Consider the following 21,535-nt stretch of genomic DNA (forward strand, 5'->3'; position numbering starts at 1 on the left):
TCTCCTTCTTGGTCAAATAGCCACTACACAGCCTGGAGGTCTGTTTGGGGTCATTGTCCTGTTGAAAAATAAATGATGGTCTAACTAAACGCAAACCGGATGGAATAGCATGCCGCTGCAAGATGCTGTGGTAGCCATGCTGGTTCAGTATGCCTTCAGTTTTGAATAAATCCCCAACAGTGTCACCAGCAAAGCACCCCCACAGCATCACACCTCCTCCTCCATGCTTCACGATGGGAACCAGGCATGTAGAGTCCATCCGTTCACCTTTTCTGTGTCGCACAAAGACACGGTGGTTGGAACCAAAGATCTCAAATTTGGACTCATCAGACGAAAGCACAGATTTCCACTGGTCTAATATCCATTCCTTGTGTTCTTTAGCCCAAACAAGTCTCTTCTGTTGCCTGTCCTTAGCAGTGGTTTCCTAGCAGCTATTTTACTATGAAGGCCTGCTTCACAAAGTCTCCTCTTAACAGTTGTTGTAGAGATGTGTCTGCTGCTAGAACTCTGTGTGGCATTGACCTGGTCTCTAATCTGAGCTGCTGTTAACCTGCGATTTCTGAGGCTGGTGACTCGGATAAACTTATCCTCAGAAGCAGAGGTGACTCTTGGTCTTCCTTTCCTGGGGCGGTCCTCATGTGAGCCAGTTTCTTTGTATCGCTTGATGGTTTTTGCCACTGCACTTGGGGACACTTTCAAAGTTTTCCCAATTTTTTGGACTGACTGACCTTCATTTCTTAAAGTAATGATGGTCACTCGTTTTTCTTTACTTAGCTGCTTTTTTTCTTGCCATAATACAAATTCTAACAGTCTATTCAGTAGGATTATCAGCAGCTGTGTATCCACCTGACTTCTGCACAACACAACTGATGGTCCCAACCTCAATTTATAAGGCAAGAAATCCCACTTATTAAACCTGACAGGGCACACCTGTGAAGAGAAAACCATTTCCGGTGACTACCTCTTGAAGCTCATCAAGAGTGTGCAAAGCAGTCATCAAAGCAAAAGGTGGATACTTTGAAGAACCTAGAATATAAGACATAATTTCAGTTGTTTCACACTTTTTTGTTAAGTATATAATTCCACATGTGTTAATTCATAGTTTTGATGCCTTCAGTGTGAATGTACAATTTTCATAGTCATGAAAATACAGAAAAATCTTTAAATGAGGTGTGTCCAAACTTTTGGTCTGTGCTGTATACACTCATATACACATCCACCCACAATAATATACACACTAATACACAAGCGCATACACTCATATACATACACACACACTCATAGAGTCACACTCACACACTCACCTAAATCAGATGTCATGCTGGGCAGATCAGTTTCCTGTCTCATCCTCCTGAGCTCTGTTCTCCTGTGACTTCTGCCCCGTCCCCTCCTGAGCCAACACTAGAGGCTGCCCTGATTACTGAGACAGGAGGATACAATGTCCGGCAATGTCCTGTGTGCAGCCGGGCACCTCTTCTCACAGCGAGGAGAGGTAACAGGCAGGGATTACGGTATTGGGGTGGCAACGTTCAGTGCACAGGCAGCGCAACTTTCACCTGACTCGCTGTCTCCCCCACTGTGACTGGAGATTCGTGGCTCTGAGCAAAACATTCGGGGCAGGAGCCCCGGCTGTTTGACCCTAGTGACATCCCTGCATTTGAGCATATTCTATGGAGGAGTGTGGAGATTTAATGTATATTATGTAGTAATCAAACTGAAGTTTCCACTAAAGAGACTTGTTGCCTACCTTTTAGATAATACCTACAAAGAACGAACTATAGAGTAGCTGAAAAATCTATGTAATATTGTAATAATTATAGGGGATAACTCAGGAGACTCTTTGCGTGGAACAAGACAACTACAGGACACAGTTTTATAAGTGGTAAAATCTATATTATCACACGGTGATTCAAACAGGTGCAGAGGGAAATTCAAGTCCACAACACTTGGTGCAAATATCATATGCAGCTCAGCAGTCTATAGGAAACTTAAGAGGAAAATGCAATCACGCAGAAAGTCTATGAAGCACAATTATTCTTGAGGATACTTGACACGAATAAGTCCTTGCTTAGTCCAAAACACAGATAGATATGCTTATAAGGCAGTTCAAATAATATCTTAGCTCAACCAAGGAGGTCTGGGTAATAGTCTCAGGTTCTTGCAGAGCAGAAACAGCTTACATGTCCAGCAAATGCAGATGGAAGCAAACACGAGCAGCAGATGAAGGAGGATTGCTGGAACTGGTGTATGCAGCAGGAACTCAGAGTAGAGTAGTAGGATAACCCCACAGGTTCACAGGAGCAGGTATATAGCCAGGGAGTCACCAGAGGTCAGCAGCTGGATGCAAGGCAGAATACTCTAGCACAGACTGAAGGCTGGGGTGGAGTTTTATAGCAGGAAGACAGGGTGCACATGAGACCAAAGACGCCATCTTGGAAAAGGGCAGTAATGCTCAAAAAGGTAATAAAAAAATGTTCAGAGTCCTGACATTTATATAAGAAAAACATGATGTTTATGAAATGCCATTAAAACATTACTTATACAATAAGAGATCAATGAAAGCAGAATTCAAGTAAAGGAAGGAGGAAAGTTTCACAGCAATCAAATAACACGATCAAGCTCACGTAAGATAAATAGTAAAATCCATCCATCCATACATTTACCAATGCTGACACCATTCATATATAATGACCCTAAAGTAGAACTAAATGTAACTGATACAGTGAGGGAAATAATTATTTGATCCCTTGCTGATTTTGTAAGTTTGCCCAGTGACAAAAACTCAAACAGTCTATAATTTTAAGGGTAGGTTAATTTTAACATTGAGAGATATAATATCAAAAATATATTCCAGAAAATCACATTGTATAAATTATATAAATTTATTTACATTTTGCAGTGAGAAATAAGTATTTGATTACCTACCAACCATTAAGAGTTCTGGCTCCTACAGACCAGTTGCACACTCCTAATCAACTCGTTACCGGCATTAAAGACAGCTGTATTACAATAGTCACCTTTATAAAAGACTCCTGTCCACAGACTCAATTAATCAGTCAGACTCTAACCTCTACAACATGGGCAAGACCAAAGAGCTTTATAAGGATGTCAGGGACAAGATCATAGACTTGCACAAAGCTGGAATGGGCTACAAAACCATAAGTAAGAAGCTGGGTGAGAAGGAGACAACTTTTGGTGCAATAGTAAGAAAATGGAAGAAATACAAAATGACTGTCAATCGACATCAATCTGGGGCACCATTCAAAATGTCACTTCGTGGGGTATCCTTGATCATGAGGAAGGTAAGAGATCAGCCTAAAACTACACGGTGGGAACTTGTTAATGATCTCAAGGCAGCTGGGACTACAGTCACCAAGAAAACCATTGGTAACACATTACGCCGCAAAAGGTTTAAAATCCTGCAGTGCCTGCAAGGTCCCCCTGCTCAAGAAGGCACATGTGCAGGCCCATCTGAAGTTTGCCAACGAACACCTGAATGATTCTGTGAGTGATTGGGAGAAGGTGCGGTGGTCAGATGAGACAAACATTGAGTCCTTTAGCATTAACTAAACTCGCCATGTTTGGAAGAAGAGAAATGCTGCTTATGACCCAAAGAAACAGTCCCCACTGTCAAGAATGTAGGTGGAAACATTATGTTTTGGGGGTGATTCTCTGCTAAGGGCACAGGACTACACAGCATCAACGGGAGAATGGATGGAGCCATGTACCGTAAAATCCTGAGTGACACACTCCTTCCCTCCACCAGGACATTAAAAATGGGTCATGACTGGGTTTCCTGCAAGACAATGACCCAAAACACACAGCCAAGGCAAAAAAGGAGTGGCTCAAAAAGAAGCACATTAAGTTCATGGAGTGGCCTAGCCAGTCTCCAGACCTTAATCCCATAGAAAACTTATGGAGGGAGTTAAAGCTCCGAGTTGCCAAATGACCGCCTCATAATCTTAATGATTTAGAGATGATCTGCAAAGAGGAGTGGACCAAAATTCCTCCTGACATGTGCGCAAACCTCATCAACTACAAAAAAAGTCTGACTGCTGTGCTTGCCAACAAGGGTTTTGCCACCAAGTAATAAGTCTTGTTTGGCAGAAGGATCAAATACTTATTTCTCTCTGCAAAATGCAAATACATTTATATACCGTATATACTCGTGTATAAGCCTAGTTTTTCAGCACATTTTTTTTTGTGCTGAAAATAACCACTTTGGCTTATACACGAGTCATTGTCCCAGTTTATGGAGGGGGAGTGACGGAGCAGTGGGTCACAGGAGGTAGGAGCCAACTGCTGCGGCTAAAGCCTATGCCCACTGCTAAAGAGAAATGTTATTCATTTCTCTTATAAGCGTGAGCACAGTTCTAGCTGCAGCCGCCGGCTTCCAGCAGCTGCAGGGCTCCCTCGGGTGCGTTCTCTTTAAGGTAATGAATATTCACTTCTCTCCACTCCTATAGGCTGGAGAGAGGTGACTATTCATTCCCTTAATGAGCGGGAACATGTGATCGCACGGCCGCAGGAGCTGCTGGAAGCCGGAAGGAGATTCTGCGAGGGCGCGAAGGGAATGTGTGGGATTCTTTTTTTGTTTTGTTTTTTATATGCTTTTCTCATGGGAGCCATACATACATGTATGGGGATGAGGAGCCATGCATACAAGTATGGGATTAAAGAGCCATGCATACAAGGATGGGGATGAGGAGCCGTGCAGACAAGGATGGGGAATAAGGAGCCGTGCAGACAAGGATGGGGAATAAGGAGCTGTGCAGACAAGGATGGGGAATAAGGAGCCATGCAGACAAGGATGGGGAATAGGGAGCTGTGCAGACAAGGATGGGGAATAGGGAGCCGTGAAGACAAGGATGGGGAATAGGGAGCCGTGCAGACAAGGATGGGGAATAGGGAGCCGTGCAGACAAGGATGGGGAATAGGGAGCCGTGCAGACAAGGATGGGGAATAGGGAGCCGTGCAGACAAGGATGGGAAATGAGGAGCCGTGCAGACAAGGATGGGGAATGAGGAGCCGTGCAGACAAGGATGGGGAATGAGGAGCCGTGCAGACAAGGATGGGGAATAAGGAGCCGTGCAGACAAGGATGGGGAATAAGGAGCCGTGCAGACAAGGATGGGGAATAAGGAGCCGTGCAGACAAGGATGGGGAATAAGGAGCCGTGCAGACAAGGATGGGGAATAAGGAGCCGTGCAGACAAGGATGGGGAATAAGGAGCCGTGCAGACAAGGATGGGGAATAAGGAGCCGTGCAGACAAGATTGGGGATGAGGAGCCACGCAGACAAGGATGGGATGAGGAGCCATGCATACCAGGATATGGGGATGAGGGGACAATGCATACCAGGCTTATACTTGAGTCAATAAGTTTTCCCAGTTTTTCAAGGCAAAATTAGGTGCCTCGGGTTGACGTATATACGGTAATTTATACAATGTGATTTTCTGGATTTTATTTTTGATATTCTATCTCTCAATGTTAAAATTAACCTACCCTTAAAATTATAGATTGTTCATGTCTTTGTCAATGGGAAAACTGAGGAAATCAGCAAGGGATCAAATGCTTATTTCCTTCACTGTATATGGCAATATTTATTATATAACAATCATGGACTAGTGTACAGTTCAGTACTTACCCATGATGGCAGTGATTGCTGTGCCCTTAACACTACCCTGACCTGCTTCAATACATTGGTAACCTATTAAATTGTCAGGGGACAGGAGCAGAATTGGGGAAATTATCAGACATTGTATATAAATCCATTTAAACTCAAAATAACTTATAAATCGCACAAAATTAAACATTGCATTTTTGGATATTGAGCTACAGATTGAGGAAGATGGGCTGATTCACATAGATTTATTTAGATAAATACTGTGGTTAACTCACTGCTACATACTCCTTCAGCCCGCACATCATCTACTGTAAGAGCTAAAAAAAAGCTGAGCTAAATACAGTGTACAAATCCCTGACCCCCATCAATTATTATTATGCTTTTTTTTGTTTTTGACTGAGTCGCTTTATTACAGAGATACTCACATTAGTTGCTTTTGAAGCACAATATGTGAAATCTCTACTTGTAGTGCAACTGGGGGGGGGGGCATGTGCTAGGCTGATAGATTAGCTTCTGTGCTGTGATTGGCAGAGACAGGGAGAGTTGAAAGAACATGCCTGCATAGAATCTCTAAAGAAATCTCTGCTTGTAGAGCAACAAGAGATTTCACATACTGCTTTTGAAAATCAACAAATGTGAATATCTTTGCAGTCGCACAATGCAGCTTAAAATGCAAAAAAAAACAAAAAGCTGTAGAATCAGTTGAGCACAGATTTGTTTTTTTTTACAAGGTATTTAACTCAGATTTCTTTTTGAGGAATTGACAGGTCCTCTTTGAATAGTTAAATCAAAAGGCAAGCCTTATTTCAAGAGTGTGGCAAGTGGAACAAGGCGAGATATGCTATCAAAAGCTTTTTCGATGTCAAGGGATAGCAAAGTGAGAGGTGATTTTGATATATTGAATGGCCTATTAATAAATTACTCGTAATAGATATTAATTAATACAATGTGTAGTGTATTAATATTTTCTTACAATTGACACAAGACCTAATAAAATAAAAGAATACGAAAACAAAGGCGGATGGAGAATTAGATACAATGCATTACTGTGATGAAACACCAGATAGCTGCAAAGTTGATGTATCAATATTAACATAAGAAAAGCTAAATATCTAGGAGGCAGTGTAATGTAATACTGTAAAAAAAAACAGTTTGTAATCATGAAGTGCATAAGTCTGTTACTGTTTTGTCATTAATGTTTGTTTAAAGCAGAACTGTATCATTAAATAGGAAAAAAATCATAAACCATATTTGATGATTTTTTTTTTTTACAAATTGTTGTATGAATGTACAGAGTTAAACAGAAATGTATAAGGTATCATAATGACAATGTTTATTCCAGTGCTAATTACTGATTACAACAATCTCAATGTCTTTATTTTGGTGAAAATCTTTAATAAAAATAGTTACATAAAATAATGAGCAAGCACTAAAAATGTCTGGCAAGAGTAAAAAGCATTCTTGAAGCAGAAGGTTTTGGTGCTCAGTGTCTTTAACATCATCTCTCCTCTCATTTTATTTTGAAGGTATGGGGCAAAATGAGCCATCTTCCCACAAGTCCAACGTCAGCAACTGTAAGTATTACTGTAGTTATTTTTTTATTTTTATTTTTTTTACGTTAAAGTGAGGGCAGGGAATTATTTAAAGTGAATGAAATTTTGGGCATATTTTCATAATTGGTAAAATTGGTCCAGCCAGTGCCATTGGACAGAGTCAAATTTGTAAGTTATGTCAATTCTCTGTACACTATATACAGCGGGGAAAATAAGTATTTGATACTCTGCCGATTTAGCAAGTTTTCCCACCTACAAAGACTGGAGAGGTCTGTAATTTTTATTGTATGTACACTTCAACTGTGAGAGACAGAATCTAAACAAAAAAAAACAGAAAATCACATTGTATGATTTTTGCTTATTTAATTTGCTTTTTATTGCATGGAATAAGTATTTGATACAATATAAAATCAGAACTGAATATTTTGGTACAGAAACCTTTGTTTGCAATTACAGAGCTTAGATGTTTCCTGTAATTCTTGACCAAGTTTGCACACACTGCAACAGGAATTTTGGCCCACACCTCCATACAGATCTTTTCCAGATCTTTCAGGCTTTGGGTCTGTCGCTGTGCAACATTGAGATTTAGCTCCCTCCAAAGATTTTCTGTTTTGTTTAGGTCTGGAGACTGGCTAGGCCAGTCCAGGACCTTTAAATACTTCTTATGGAGCCACTCCATAGTTGCCCTGGCTGTGTGTTTTGTCATTGTCATGCTGGAAGACCCAGCAATGACCCATATTCAATACTCTTACTGAGGGAGAAGGTTGTTGGCCAATTTTTGTGATACATGACCCAATCCATCCTCCCTTCAATACAGTGCAGTCGTTTGTCCCCTTATCAGAAAAGCACCCCCAAAGTATGATGTTTCCCCCACCATGCTTCAAGGTTGGGACAGTATTTTTGGCGTTATACTCTTCTTCTTCTTCCTCCAAACTCGGTGAGTGGAGTTGATACCAAAAAGTTCTATTTTGAGCTCATTTGACCACATGACCTTCTCCCATGGTTACTCTGAATCGTCCAGATGGTGTCACCAGTATGTCACACCAACCTGGGAGTTCTGGGGGTAGAAGATCACTGCGTGTTGTGAATTGCAGGTCTTCCATTTTTCCTGTTTTGTCTGAATCCCATATTAAATTAATTTGGTTTCCTTTGGTGCTGAAGAGGTTAACGACCCTTTGTATGCTGGTCAGAAACATGCCACTCCATTTCAGCTGCTTCTGATCTGGTTGTTAACTTTTCCTATAAAACCTGGCCAGATCCTCTCTGTCTTGCCAGTGAAAGCGCTGCTTCCTTGCACTGAGGAGACGCTATGCTGAATAGGAGTTCCTTCAACCTCTCACTCTCAACAGATGTCTTCTCCTCATCCTTCAAACATGCCAAGATCACACCCATCCTCAAAAAGCTCTCCCTCGACCCATCCTCTGTGTCTAGCTATCGCCCGATATCTCTTCTCCCTTATGCCTCAAAATTACTGGAACATCACATCCATCTTGAACTGTCCTCCCACCTTTCCTCCTGCTCCCTCTTTGACTGGTTAAAATCTGGCTTCCGACCCCATCACTCAACTGAAACTGCCCTAACTAAAGTCACCAATGACCTGCTAACTGCCAAGAGCAAGCGACACTACTGTCCTCCTCCTGTACCTGTCTTCTGCCTTTGACACTGCGGACCACTCCCTTCTGCTACAGATCCTCTCATCTCTTGGCATCACAGACTTGGCCCTATCGTGGATCTCGTCATATCTGACAGACCGAACATTCAGTGTCTCCCTCCCCCACACCACCTCCTCACTTCGCCCTTTGTCTGTCGGTGTTCCTCAGGGCTCTGTTCTAGGACCCCTACTCTTCTCCAGCTACACCTTCGACCTGGGACAGCTCATAGAATCCCACGGTATGCAGTATCCTCTCTACGCCGATGACACGCAGATCTACCTATCCGGACCTGACCTCACCTCCTTACTTACCAAAATCCCACACGGTCTGTCTGCTATCTCGGCCTTCTTTTCTGCTTGCTTTCTAAAACTAAACATGGACAAAACAGAATTCATCATCTTTCCCCCTTCTCACTCTACCCCTCCACCAGACCTATCCATCAATGTCAATGGCTGCTCACTTCCCCAGGCACACACGCCCGGTGTCTCGGGGTGATCCTCGACTCTGCCCTCTCTTTCAAACCACATATCCAAGCCCTTGCCTCCTCCTTCTGTCTCAATCTCAAAAATATTTCCCGGATCCGCGCATTCCTTGACCGCGACTCCACAAAAATACTAGTGCATGCCCTTATCATCTCCCGCCTTGACTACTGCAACCTCCTACTCTCTGGCCTCCCCTCTAGCACTCTGGCATCACTCAAATCCATTCTACACTCTGCTGCCCGACTAATCTACCTGTCTCCTCGCTATTCCCCAGCCTCTCCCCTATGCCAAGCCTTTTACTGACTTTCTGTTGCCCAGAGACTGCAGTTCAAAACCCTTACAATGACATACAAAGCCATTCACAACCTGTGTCCTCCATACATCTGTGACCTTGTCTCCCAGTACTTACCTATACGCAACCTCCGATCCTCACAAGATCTCCTTCTCTACTCCCCTCTCATCTCTTCTTCCCACAACCGCATCCAAGACTTCTCCCGTGCTTCCCTCATACTCTGGAACTCTCTACCCGAATTCATCAGACTCTCGCCTACCATAGAAACCTTCAAAAAGAACCTGAAGACTCACTTCTTCTGACAAGCCTACAGCCTGCAGTGATCCTCAACCTACTTAACTGCCACACAACCAGCTTTACCCTCTCCTAGTGTATCCTCACCCATCCCCTGCAGACTGTGAGCCCTCGCGGGCAGCGTCCTCCCTCCTTATGTACCTGTGTGCCTTTTTCTTTGCTCATGTTTATATTTGCCCCCTTTTTCACATGTAAAGTGCCATGAAATAAATGACGCTATAAAAATGTATAATAATAATATAAATAAACACGGTACTGCTGAAAACGTCATCTTGTCCCGCAAAAAACAAGCCACCATACACAGCGTCATCAGCAAAAAAATGAAAAAGTCATAGCCCTCAGAATAAAGCGATGCAAAAATAATTATTTTTTATAAAAAGTAGTTTTCATTGTATAAAAACGCCAAAACATAAAAAAGATATAAATGAGGTATCGCTGTACCCGAATAATAAAACTGCTTTACCAATTTTACCACAACCAGAACGGTATAAACGTCCCACCCAAAAGAAATTCATGAATTGCTGGTTTTTGTTAATTCTGCCTCCCAAAAATCGTAATAAAAAGCGATCAAAAAAGGTCATGTGTCCCAAAATGGTACCAATAAAAAGTCAACTCGTCCCACAAAAAACAAGACCTCACATGACTCTGTGGGCCAAAATATGGAAAAATTATAGTTCTCAAAATATGGTGATGCAAAAACTATTTTTTGCAATAAAAAGCGTCTTTTAGTGTGTGACAGCTGCCAAACAAAAACCCCCTATAAATAGTAAATCAAACCCCCCTTCATCACCCCTTAATTAGGGAAAAATAAAAAAAAAATGTATTTATTTCTGTTTTTCCGTTAGGGTTGGGGCTGAAGTTAGGGTTAGGGTTGGGGATAAAGTTAGGGTTAGGGATGGGGATAAAGTTAGGGTTGGGGCTAGAGATTGGGTTAGGGTTTGGATTACGTTTACGGTTGGGATTAGGGTTAGGGGTGTGTCAGGGTCAGGTGTCTGGTTGGGGTTGGGATTAGGGTTAGGGGTGTGTTGGAATTGGGGTAAGGGGCGTGTTGGGATTAGGGTTGGAGTTAGAATTGGGGGGTTTCCACTGTTTAGGCACATCAGGGGCTCTCCAAATGCGACATGGCGTCCGATCTCAATTCCAGCCAATTCTGGAAAAGTAAAACTGTGCTCCTTCCATTCTGAGCTCTGCCGTGCGCCCAAACAGTGTTTTACCCCCCACATATGGGGTATCAGCGTAATCAGGATAAATTGGACAACAGCATTTGCTGTCCAATTTCTCCTGTAACCCTTATGAAAATAAAAATTTGGGGGCTAAAAAATCATTTTTGTGGGAGAAAAAATGATTTTTTATTTTCACGGTTCTGCGTTATAAACTGTAGTGAAACACTTGGGGGTTCAAAGTTCTCACAACACATCTAGATAAGTTCCTTGGTGGGTCTAGTTTCCAATATGGGGTCACTTATGGGGGGTTTCTATTGTTTAGGTACATCAGGGCCTCTGCAAACGAAATTTGACGCTCGCAGACCATTCCATCTAAGTCTGCATTCCAAACGGCGCTCCTTCCCTTCCGAGCTCTGCCGTGCGCCCAAACGGTGGTTCCCCCCCACATATGGGGTATCAGCATACTCAGAACAAATTGGACAACAACTTTTGGTGTCCAATTTCTCCTGTTACCCTTAGGAAAATACAAAACTGGGGGCTAAAATATCATTTTTGTGGGGGAAAAAAATGATTTTTTTATTTTCACGGCTCTGCGTTATAAACTGTAGTGAAACACTTGGGGGTTCAAAGTTCTCACAACACATCTAGATAAGTTCCTGGGTGGGTCTAGTTTCCATTATGGGGTCACTTATGGGGGGTTTCCACTGTTTAGGCACATCAGGGGCTCTCCAAACGCGACATGACATCCGATCTCAATTGCAGTCAATTTTGCGTTGAGAAGTCAAACGGCGCTCCTTCCCTTCCGAGCTCTGCCATGCGCCCAAACAGTGGTTTACCCCCACATATGGGGTATCAGCGTACCCAGGACAAATTGCACAACAACCTTTGGTGTCCAATTTCTCCTGTTACCCTTGGAAAAATAAAACAAATTGGATCTGAAATATTTTTTTTGTGGAAAAAAAGTTAAATGTTCAATTTTTTTAAACATTCCAAAAATTCCTGTGAAGGGTTAATAAACTTCTTGAATGTGGTTTTGAGCAGCTTGAGGGGTGCAGTTTTTAGAATGGTGTCACTTTTGGGTATTTTCTATCATATAGACCCCCTCAAAGTGACTTTAAATGTGATGTGGTACCTAAAAAAAAAAAAAAATGGTGTTATAAAATCGCTGTTCAACTTTTAACCCTTAAAACTCCCTAACAAAAAAAAATGTTGGTTCCAAAATTGTGCTGATGTAAAGTAAACATGTGGGAAATGTTACTTATTAAGTATTTTATGTGACATATCTCTGTGAGTTAAGGGCATGAAAATTCAAAGTTGGAAAATTGCGAAATTTTCGGCAAATTTCCATTTTTTTCACAAACAAAGGCAAGTTATATAAATTTTTTTTACCACTACCATGAAGTACATGGTGACAATCCAACAGCTGTAACTGACAACTTGCTGCATTAGCCACGATCCGCATTAAGCACCATCCATATCTGTTTAACCCCTTAGATGCTGCTTTCAAAAGTGATTGCATCATATAAATGGTTAACAGAGTGTGGGGAGTTCCTATTTAACCCCATCGGCACCCAGAGATCATGATTGTGTGATCCTGATGTTTGTGATGGCAATTCATGGCGAAATAGCGGCCTTAGAGTCCTCTGGCTACAGCGGCCTCATTCCTGTCATGTCACTTTGCATTAATTCCTGAAAATCACCTGAAGGGTGAATAAACTACCTGACAGAAGGTTTCAATATGTCGGGGGTGCTGTTTTAAAAATGGTATTACTTTTGGTGTTTTTCCAATATACAGGACCACGAAAGTCACTTCAAACCTGGATAGGTCGCTAAACAAATACATTTTGTACATTTTCCTTGAAAAAGTGCAAAATTACTTTTACATTTTTATCCCCTTCATGACCTTGGGATTTTCCGTTTTTCCGTGTTCGTTTTTCACTCCCCTCCTTCCCAGAGCTATAACTTTATTTTTCCGTCAATTTGGCCATGAGAGGGCTTATTTTTTGCGGGACGAGTTGTACTTTTGAACGACATCATTGGTTTTAGCATGTCGTGTACTAGAAAACGGTAAAAAAATTCCAAGTGCAGTGAAATTGCAAAAAAAGTGCAGTCCCACACACGTTTTTTGGTTGCTAAAACTGACCTGCCATAATGATTCTCCAGGTCAGTACGAGTTCATAGACACCTAACATGACTAGGTTATTTTTTACCTAAGTAATGAAAAAAAATTCCAAAGTTTGCTTTAAAAAAAGAAAAAAAAAATCGCGCTATTTTCCGATACTCGTAGCGTCTCCATTTTTCATGATCTGGGGTCGGTTGAGGGCTTATTTTTTTCCGTGCCGAGCTGACGTTTTTAATAGCATTTTGGTGCAGATACGTTCTTTTGATCGCCCGTTATTGCATTTTAATGCAATGTCGTGGCGACCAAAAAAACTTTTTTCTCGCTACGCCGTTTAGCGATCAGGTTAATGCTTTTTTTTTATTGATCAGGCGATTCTGAACGCGGCGATACCAAATATGTGTAGGTGTGATTTTTTTTAATTTTTTTATTGATTTATTTTGATTGGGGCGAAAGGGGGGTGATTTAAACTTTTATATTTTTTTTATTTTTTTCACATTTTTTTTAACTTTTTTTCTTTACTTTTGCCATGCTTCAATAGCCTCCATGGGAGGCTAGAAGCAGGCACAGCACGATCGGCTCTGCTACATAGCAGCGATCTGCTGTTTGCTGCTATGTAGCAGAAAATCAGGTGTGCTGTGAGCGCCGACCACAGGGTGGCGCTCACAGCTGCCGGAGATCAGTAACCATAGAGGTCTAAAGGACCTCTATGGTTACTATTCTGAAGCATCGCCGACCTCCGATCATGTGACGGGGGTCGGCAATGCCATCATTTCTGGCCGCCCGGCCGGATGCGGTAGTTAAATGCCGCTGTCTGCGTTTGACAGCGGCATTTAACTAGTTAATAGGCACGGGCGGATCGCGATTCTGCCCGCGCCTATTACGGGCACATATCAGCTGTTCAAAACAGCTGACATGTCCCGGCTTTGATGCGGGCTCACCGCTGGAGCCCGCATCAAAGTCCCAGGTCAGAAAGGGGTTAAACCTCCTAAAATGCAAACAAAATAAAATAACATTTTACAAATGGTGACAATGTAACGGAGACATGTGGCAAATGTTATTTATTAATGTTTTTCTGTGGTATATCTACCTGGATTAAAGGGATAATCATTTAAAGTTTTGAATTTTAAAAATTTTTTTTTGTCAAATTTGTGATTTTTTTTTTTTTTTTAATAGATAAATACAAAACATATTGACCTAAATTTACCATTATTATAAATTATAATGTATCATGATAAAAACAATCTTAAAATCAATGGGATTTGTTGAAGAATTTCAGAGTTATTACCACACAAAGTGACACTGGTCAGATTTAAAAAATGTGGCCCGGTCACTAAGGGGTTAAATTACTTGTAAATAATGTAATATATTATTTACATATAATTTATTATTATTTACATGAAATATACTAATAATAATGTTTTCAGTAACCTATGAAAATGTGCCCAGAATCTGACTGAAAGGCTATCTACACATTTGTAAAAAGTTACAAATCAGTCAGGGCTCCTGCTTGCTGCTCTAGCCCTCCCTTTCTATTTTGTTAGAGATAGCAGCAGGGAGTTGTAGACAGATTTCCACACACTGGCCTGGGGAGAATGCACGTACACTCTTGAGCGGGGTTCCGAAAGCCATGTTGGAAATTGGGCAAGTTGAGACCACAAATTGCGGACGTGACTGACTTGGTGTGAAACTCCGAATTCTTGTTTGCATTGCAGATGGGTGCAGTAGCCGCCTTTACATTGCATGCATTACTCTGGTCCATGAATTATAGACCAAAGTAATGCATGTTGTGATTAGTGTTCCATGCAAATTGTCAGTCCACATGGAAAATCTGCAGACTGGGTATAACGGTTCCATACAGATGTCTGAACATGCTCTAGGGACAACCCCTACTCAGTCCCTATGTTTGACCCAGTAAAATAATAATACTTACACTTGCCTCTGTTGTTTGGCACCATTCCAGCATTATCAGTACTGGTTTTCCCGGGAATCACAAAGATCTCTTTGACCAATCGGCACAGAATTTACTCTCCCCACCTTCAGACGTGTCACATACATTTTGCAGTTTAGGACAGGTTTTGAGTATTTTTTTAACATAGAAGCTTGTGCATGAAATTTCCCATTGTAAATGATGGTGTGTGACTGCATCATCAGACTACACATATTCTGTTACTATGGATGCACATATTTCCATATAGGGTGTAGTGCAGCGGTAGCACCCTATGCAGTGATGAGGCAGTGACCCAGCAATGTTCAAAGCAAAACCTGTTTTAATATCCAACTTCCAGTAATACGCAGTACACGATATCCTCTTGATCGCAGACGGGAACCATATCCCCCAGTTTGCAGCCGATAAACATGCAAGTCCACCTCCGAGACCAGTTGCCGTGGACGACTGCACCGCTGTGTACTCTGTGGGTGCCAGGCCTTTCAACTGCCTTAGCTGTTTGGCTTCGCTTGCCTGTGTTGCCTCACACAGGTTGAGCTCTGTAGAGCCTTCTGCTCTGTACCCCAGCAAACACCAGACTGACTCTGACCCTGCTACACCTAAACCCTTTACTGCAGGGTTTTTAACTGGAATCTGTGGCCTTCAGCCACATGGAAAACCTGGCCAGGAAGTAAACGGACTGCCCCAGTACCATCTTGAAGTCCAGTTAAAAAATAAAAGCCCAACTAAGGACGGTTGAAGGGACTGAGATAGTGGACACAGAGGGCATTCTGGGGGAGTTTAGAAGGTTTTATGAACAATTGTATGCATCTGGACTGAGGGCCACATCAGGGGATATAGAAGGCTTCCTGGGAGCGGCGGGACTTCCCAATATTAAGGACTGTGATAGGAGGAGGTTGGAAGAACCTATAACGGAAGAAGAGATTAAAATTGCTATCATGTCAATGACAAATATTAGGGCCCCTGGAGCTGATGGACTCCCAGTTGAGATATATAAAAACTTGATGGATGTATCGGTGGCTAAATTAAAGGTAGTCTTTGAGGAGGTGTTAAAGGAAGGGGAGCTGCCGGCGTCCATGAGAGAGGCAGTAGTGGTGGTTATTCCGAAGGAAGGTAAGGACCCAGGGTTGGCAGAATCTTATAGGACCATTTCGTTGCTGACTGCAAATGTTAAGATATTGGCCAAGGTAGTGGCTAACCGCTTGGCGAGTGTGGTCCAAGACTTGGCCATCCTGATCAATCCGTTTTTATGCCAAATAAGTCTACAGCGATTAATTTGCATTTTGCACAGACTCTTTCTGAACTTGCAGCTGCCATCGGATAAGGAGGATAGTAGGGTTGTGGTATCGCTGGATGAGCGTAAAGCGTTTGACAGTGTTGAATGGCGTTATCTTTGGGAGGTAATAAGAGTTTTTGGATTTGGGCCGACTTTTATATTGTGGGTGCGACTATTATATACATCCCCTACTGCTAGGGTTGGAGTTAAAGGGAACCTGTCACCCCCAAAATGGAAGTTGAGCTAAGCCCACCACCATCAGAGCTTATCTACAGTATTCTGGAATGCTGTAGATAAGCCCCTGATGTAACCTGAAAGATGAGAAAAAGAGGTTAGATTATACTCACCCAAGGGCGGTCCCGGTCCGGTTCTGGTCTGATGGGCGTCACGGTCCGGTCCGGGGCCTCTCATCGTCTTACGATAACATCCTCTTCTTGTCTTCACGCTGCGGCTCCGGCGCAGGTGTACTTTGTCTGCCCTGTTGAGGGCAGAGCAAAGTACTGCAGTGCGCAGGCGCCGGACCTCTCTGACCTTTCCCGGCGCCTGCACACTGCAGTACTTTGCTCTGCCCTCAACAGGTGGGCTTAGCTCAACTTCCATTATGGGGGTGATAGGTTCCCTTTAATGGACAGTTGTCTGAAAGTTGTCAGAAAGTCTAAATCTTTATAGGGGGACCAGGCAGGTGTGCCCACTGTCCCTGCTACTTTTGCATTGGCAGTGGAGCCCCTGGTGCAGACAATTAGAAATGAGGTCTGTCAGTGGGTTTAGGTATGGCCTAGTAGAAGAGAAAATAGCCTTATATGCTGATGATGTGTTACTTTTCTTGGAGGACTCTGGGGAGTCATTGTTGGGAGCGATGAACATCCTTAGGACGGGGGGCGTGTCCTAGCTGGCCATGTGAGCGGACGCATAGGAGAGCGCTCCCGCTGCCATTAATGCTGTAATCCTGTGCAGACACTGCTATCTGCCTCAAATTGTGCCGTACCGGTTGGCTGAAGATTCCGGGAGCGGAGGAGCACTGTGGGGACCCCCGGTGGAGGAAAAGATGACTCGGAGGATGCAGAAAGACGTGGGCGCTGGAGTGGCTGGCGTGATCCAAGATGGCGCTGCGGACAGAGAGGACGCTGAAAAAGCAAACGCCGCATGTCAGCGACGCTTGGATGCTGCTGCAAAGTTAAGAAAGTTTGCTCGGGTGGACGGAGGGGAGGAGGCACAGGCACCTGCTGAAGAAGGATCTGAAGGAGAGGAGGATGAGACGATTCATAGAGTGAAGGAGGTACAGAAGGGGGAGGGAGAAGGTGGCATGGCTGCAGGCGCAGAGACTCAACAAGAAGTGGAATTGGGAGAACCGACCCCGAGGGATATTTTTATACTTGTATCCTCATGTAAACAGTCCCTAAATGGTTTGACCCTTCAGATGCAGGAGGTTAAAGGGGAGATTACACAAATAAAAGCTGCCCTACAGAAGATGGACAAACGCATGGGGGAGATGGAAGAGAGGGTGAGCACTGCAGAGGATCATGTTGTAAAGTTACAAAAGGCAGATAAAGTTTGCTCAAAAGATTTCAGAACTGGCGGCAAAAAATGAGGATCTGGAAAATAGATCCAGAAGAAACAATCTCCGAATAGTGGGACTGCCTGAAAAAACCCAGAGGGGAGAAATCCTACTGAGTTTATTGAGAACTGGCTGAGGGAGAAGATTGGTGTCGAGGTTCTGACAAAAGTTTTTGCCATGGAAAGAGCTCACAGAGTTCCACCGCAGCCCCGTCCCCTGGAGCTAACCCCCGTACCATGTTGGCCAAGATATTAAACTATAGGGACAGAGACGTTGTTAGGAAGGCCAGAGAAATGGAGAATCTCACGGTTGGCGGACAGAGGATTGCCATCTATTCGGATTACTCTGCTGTGGTCCAGAAACAGAGAATGCAGTTTACTGGTTTCAAGAGGTGACTGAAAGAGTTGGGGGTGCAATACTCCATGTTTTTTCCAGCGAGGTTAAGAGTGGTGGCTTTTGACAGAGTTCATTTCTTCACGCTACCCAGTGGATTGATGTTAATGTTAAGAAACTGCAGGCTAAGGCTGCTTTCACACTAGCATCGGCCCGATGAGCCGACGCGCGTTGTTAAAATAATGCCCGACGTGGGCAGCGGAAGCAGTCTTACGACGCTTCCGCTGCCCCATTGTAAGGTCCAGGGAGAAGGGGGCGGAGTTTCGGCCGCGCATGCGCGGTCAAAAATGGCGGACACGACGCGCAAAAAAACATTACATGTAACTTTTTTTGTGCCGACGGTCCGCCAAAACACGACGCAACCGTCGCATGACGGTTGCGACGTGTGGCCATACGTCGCAATGCTTCGCTAATGTTAGTCTATGGGGAAAAAACGCATCCTGCAGACAACTTTGCAGGATGCGTTTTTTCTCCTAAACGACGCATTGCGACGTATTCAAAACGACGCTAGTGTGAAAGTAGCCTAAAGGAGACTGAGAATCCATTGAGACATGGGATATGATATGTGCTTATTTTTGAAAGAGGAGAATTGGGTTAATTATATGTTTGCTTACCGCTTATGTTACTTTCAATTCTGGTGGAGTTGAGTCTGGCCAGTCCGGTTATTTTGCCAGTGTTGGGATAGATAATATGGAGGGTGGTGGGGTAGTTAAAAGGGTGTTCTGTGACTGTGTTTTGTAATCTCTTTATCTTGTTGTATGCTTTGAAATGTTTTTGATAAATGTAAAGAGGTGTGGTTTTAATGGTAGCGGAAGGAGAAGGTAACCTAAGGGAGAGTGTCTCTAATGGGCAGAGGAGCCCAACTCTCGATGAGAGGAAGAAGCTTTAATTTGGGGGGGAGTGGGGAGTTTAAAGGGTGGGGGGGAGGGGTTAGACAGCTCAGGCTAGGGAGGAAGGAATCTTGGAAGGATCATGAGCACTGTGATGAGGGACCGTATTAAAATACTGAGTTGGACGAGCGGCGATTTTACAGTATGCTCGAGATCAAAGGGCTTCATTGATATGTCTGCTAGAGACACAATTGGTGCGCGAGAAGGTCGATGTCTTGTGTAGGCGCTGGTTACAGAAAACGTATCACTCTACCTTCTCTACGTACTCAAGGGGAGTTTCGGTATTGGTCTGCGGGTGTGCGTTATGAGGAGGTGAAGGTTGATGTGGATGGGCAGTATGTGGTGGTGAAATGCAAATTCTTTGGGGTATTGATGTGTGTGTGGTGGCTATGTACCGTATTTTTCGGACCATAAGATGCACTTTTTTCCTCCAAATTTGGGAGGAAAGTGTGTGTGTGTGTCTTATTGTCCGGATGTAACATGTGGGGAGGGGGGGCAGTGGGAGTGGAATCCACTATCCCACTCACAGGAGGCAGAAAAATGTCCTGGCTGCAGTGCTGGGGAAACCATGTGATCCCGATGATTAAAGTGCAGTGAATATTCATTAGCCGCTTCCCCGCCCACCTGTCAGCTCAGAGCAGAGAGTGGGGAGCAGCAAATGAATAGTCCTTTACTTACACAGGGACACACATGGTTTCCCCAGCACCGGATTCCTGCAGCAGCTGGGAAGATCTGTGTGTCCAGTGGAGGAGGGGGCAGCAGCAGGGGCCAGAGGAGACAAGATCGCTGCATACCTGACAGGCTGTGCAGGATGCTAAGGCATAAGGACATGTGTGATGTCATGAAGTGGGCAGGCTGGAGCATCACATGGCAGCACAGAGCCCTCCCTCTTCTGATGTCATCACAGGTCCTTCAGACACCTCACTAGAATCTGCAAGCTTCCTCTTATGACCTGTGCTGTGGAGAGGCAACAAGAGGGAGGGCTCCGTGCGGTCATGGGTTGCTCACAGCCTGAACAACTAAGAAATACTTAGAAGGTTAGTCAATACAACACACAATAAAGCACTCTGACACTCCTGTGGTGAACTATAACTCCCAGCATGTCATAGGATCTGCAGGACAGGCTGGGATTTATAGTTCTCCCATGGGTTCTTCAGGCAGCACTCCAGTGCTATTTTTCAGTGCTGGAGTGGTGCTTTAACCCCTTCCCGACCTGTGACGCCACGTAGGCGTCATGAAAGTCGGTGCCAATCCGACCTGTGACGCCTATGTATAGCCTTTTCAGAAATGACCGTACAGATAAGCGAGGGGGAGGGGTGTGTCTGTATGTAAAATCCACCTTAAAACCCATCCTGCGTGATAATATAGGTGAATCTAATGAAAATGTAGAGTCCCTGTGGGTGGAGATAAGGGGAGGGGGAAAAAATAATAAATTACTGATAGGGGTTTGTTATAAATCTCCAAAAATAATGGAAGCAATGGAGAATATCCTCGTAAAGCAAATAGATGAAGCTGCGACTCAAGGAGAAGTCATTATTATGGGGGACTTCAACTACCCTGAAATAGATTGGGGAACAGAAACCTGCAGTTCCAGTAAAGGTAATCGGTTTTTGACAACTATGAGAGACAATTACCTTTCACAACTGGTTCAGGACCCAACAAGGAGGGGGGCACTGCTAGACCTAATATTAACCAACAGGCCAGACCGCATATCAAATATAAGGGTTGGGGGTCACTTGGGGAATAGTGATCACAAAATAATAAGTTTTCAGGTCTCCTTTAATAAGATGTGTAGTAGAGGGGTAACAAGGACACTAAACTTCAGGAGGGCAAATTTCCAACGGATGAGAGAGGATCTTGGTGCAATTAACTGGGACTATATCCTGAGACATAAAAGTACACAAAGAAAATGGGAGACGTTTATTAGCATCCTGGATAGGACATGTGCACAGTATATACCGTATGGGAATAAACATACTAGAAATAGGAGGAAACCAATATGGCTAAATAGAGCTGTAAGGGGCGCAATAAGTGACAAAAAGAAAGCATTTAGAGAATTAAAGGAAGTAGGTAGTGATGAGGCATTAAATAAATATAGAAAATTAAATAAATTCTGTAAAAAGCAAATCAAGGTAGCAAAGATTGAGACAGAGAGACTCATTGCCAGAGAGAGCAAAAATAACCCCAAAATATTATTTAACTACATAAATGGTAAGAAACTAAAAAATGACAGTGTTGGCCCCCTTAAAAATAGTCTGGGTGAAATGGTGGATGAGGATGAGGAAAAAGCCAAT

The 21,535-nt window shown here is 43.4% G+C and overlaps 1 protein-coding gene across 4 annotated transcripts in view; it reads left to right on the forward strand.

The window, feature by feature from the left end:
• UNK (unk zinc finger) overlaps positions 1-21,535 on the forward strand; it is a 113,652-nt gene that overhangs the window by 48,215 nt on the left and 43,902 nt on the right. For all 4 annotated transcript variants that reach the window (XM_077251766.1, XM_077251767.1, XM_077251768.1 and 1 more), the window contains one exon: positions 7,151-7,198. In XM_077251766.1, coding sequence (XP_077107881.1) covers positions 7,151-7,198 — 48 coding nt within the window. The remainder of the gene's footprint in view (positions 1-7,150; positions 7,199-21,535) is intronic.

Source organism: Ranitomeya variabilis, chromosome 4 (assembly GCF_051348905.1).
Source record: "Ranitomeya variabilis isolate aRanVar5 chromosome 4, aRanVar5.hap1, whole genome shotgun sequence".
Lineage (NCBI taxonomy): Eukaryota > Metazoa > Chordata > Amphibia > Anura > Dendrobatidae > Ranitomeya > Ranitomeya variabilis.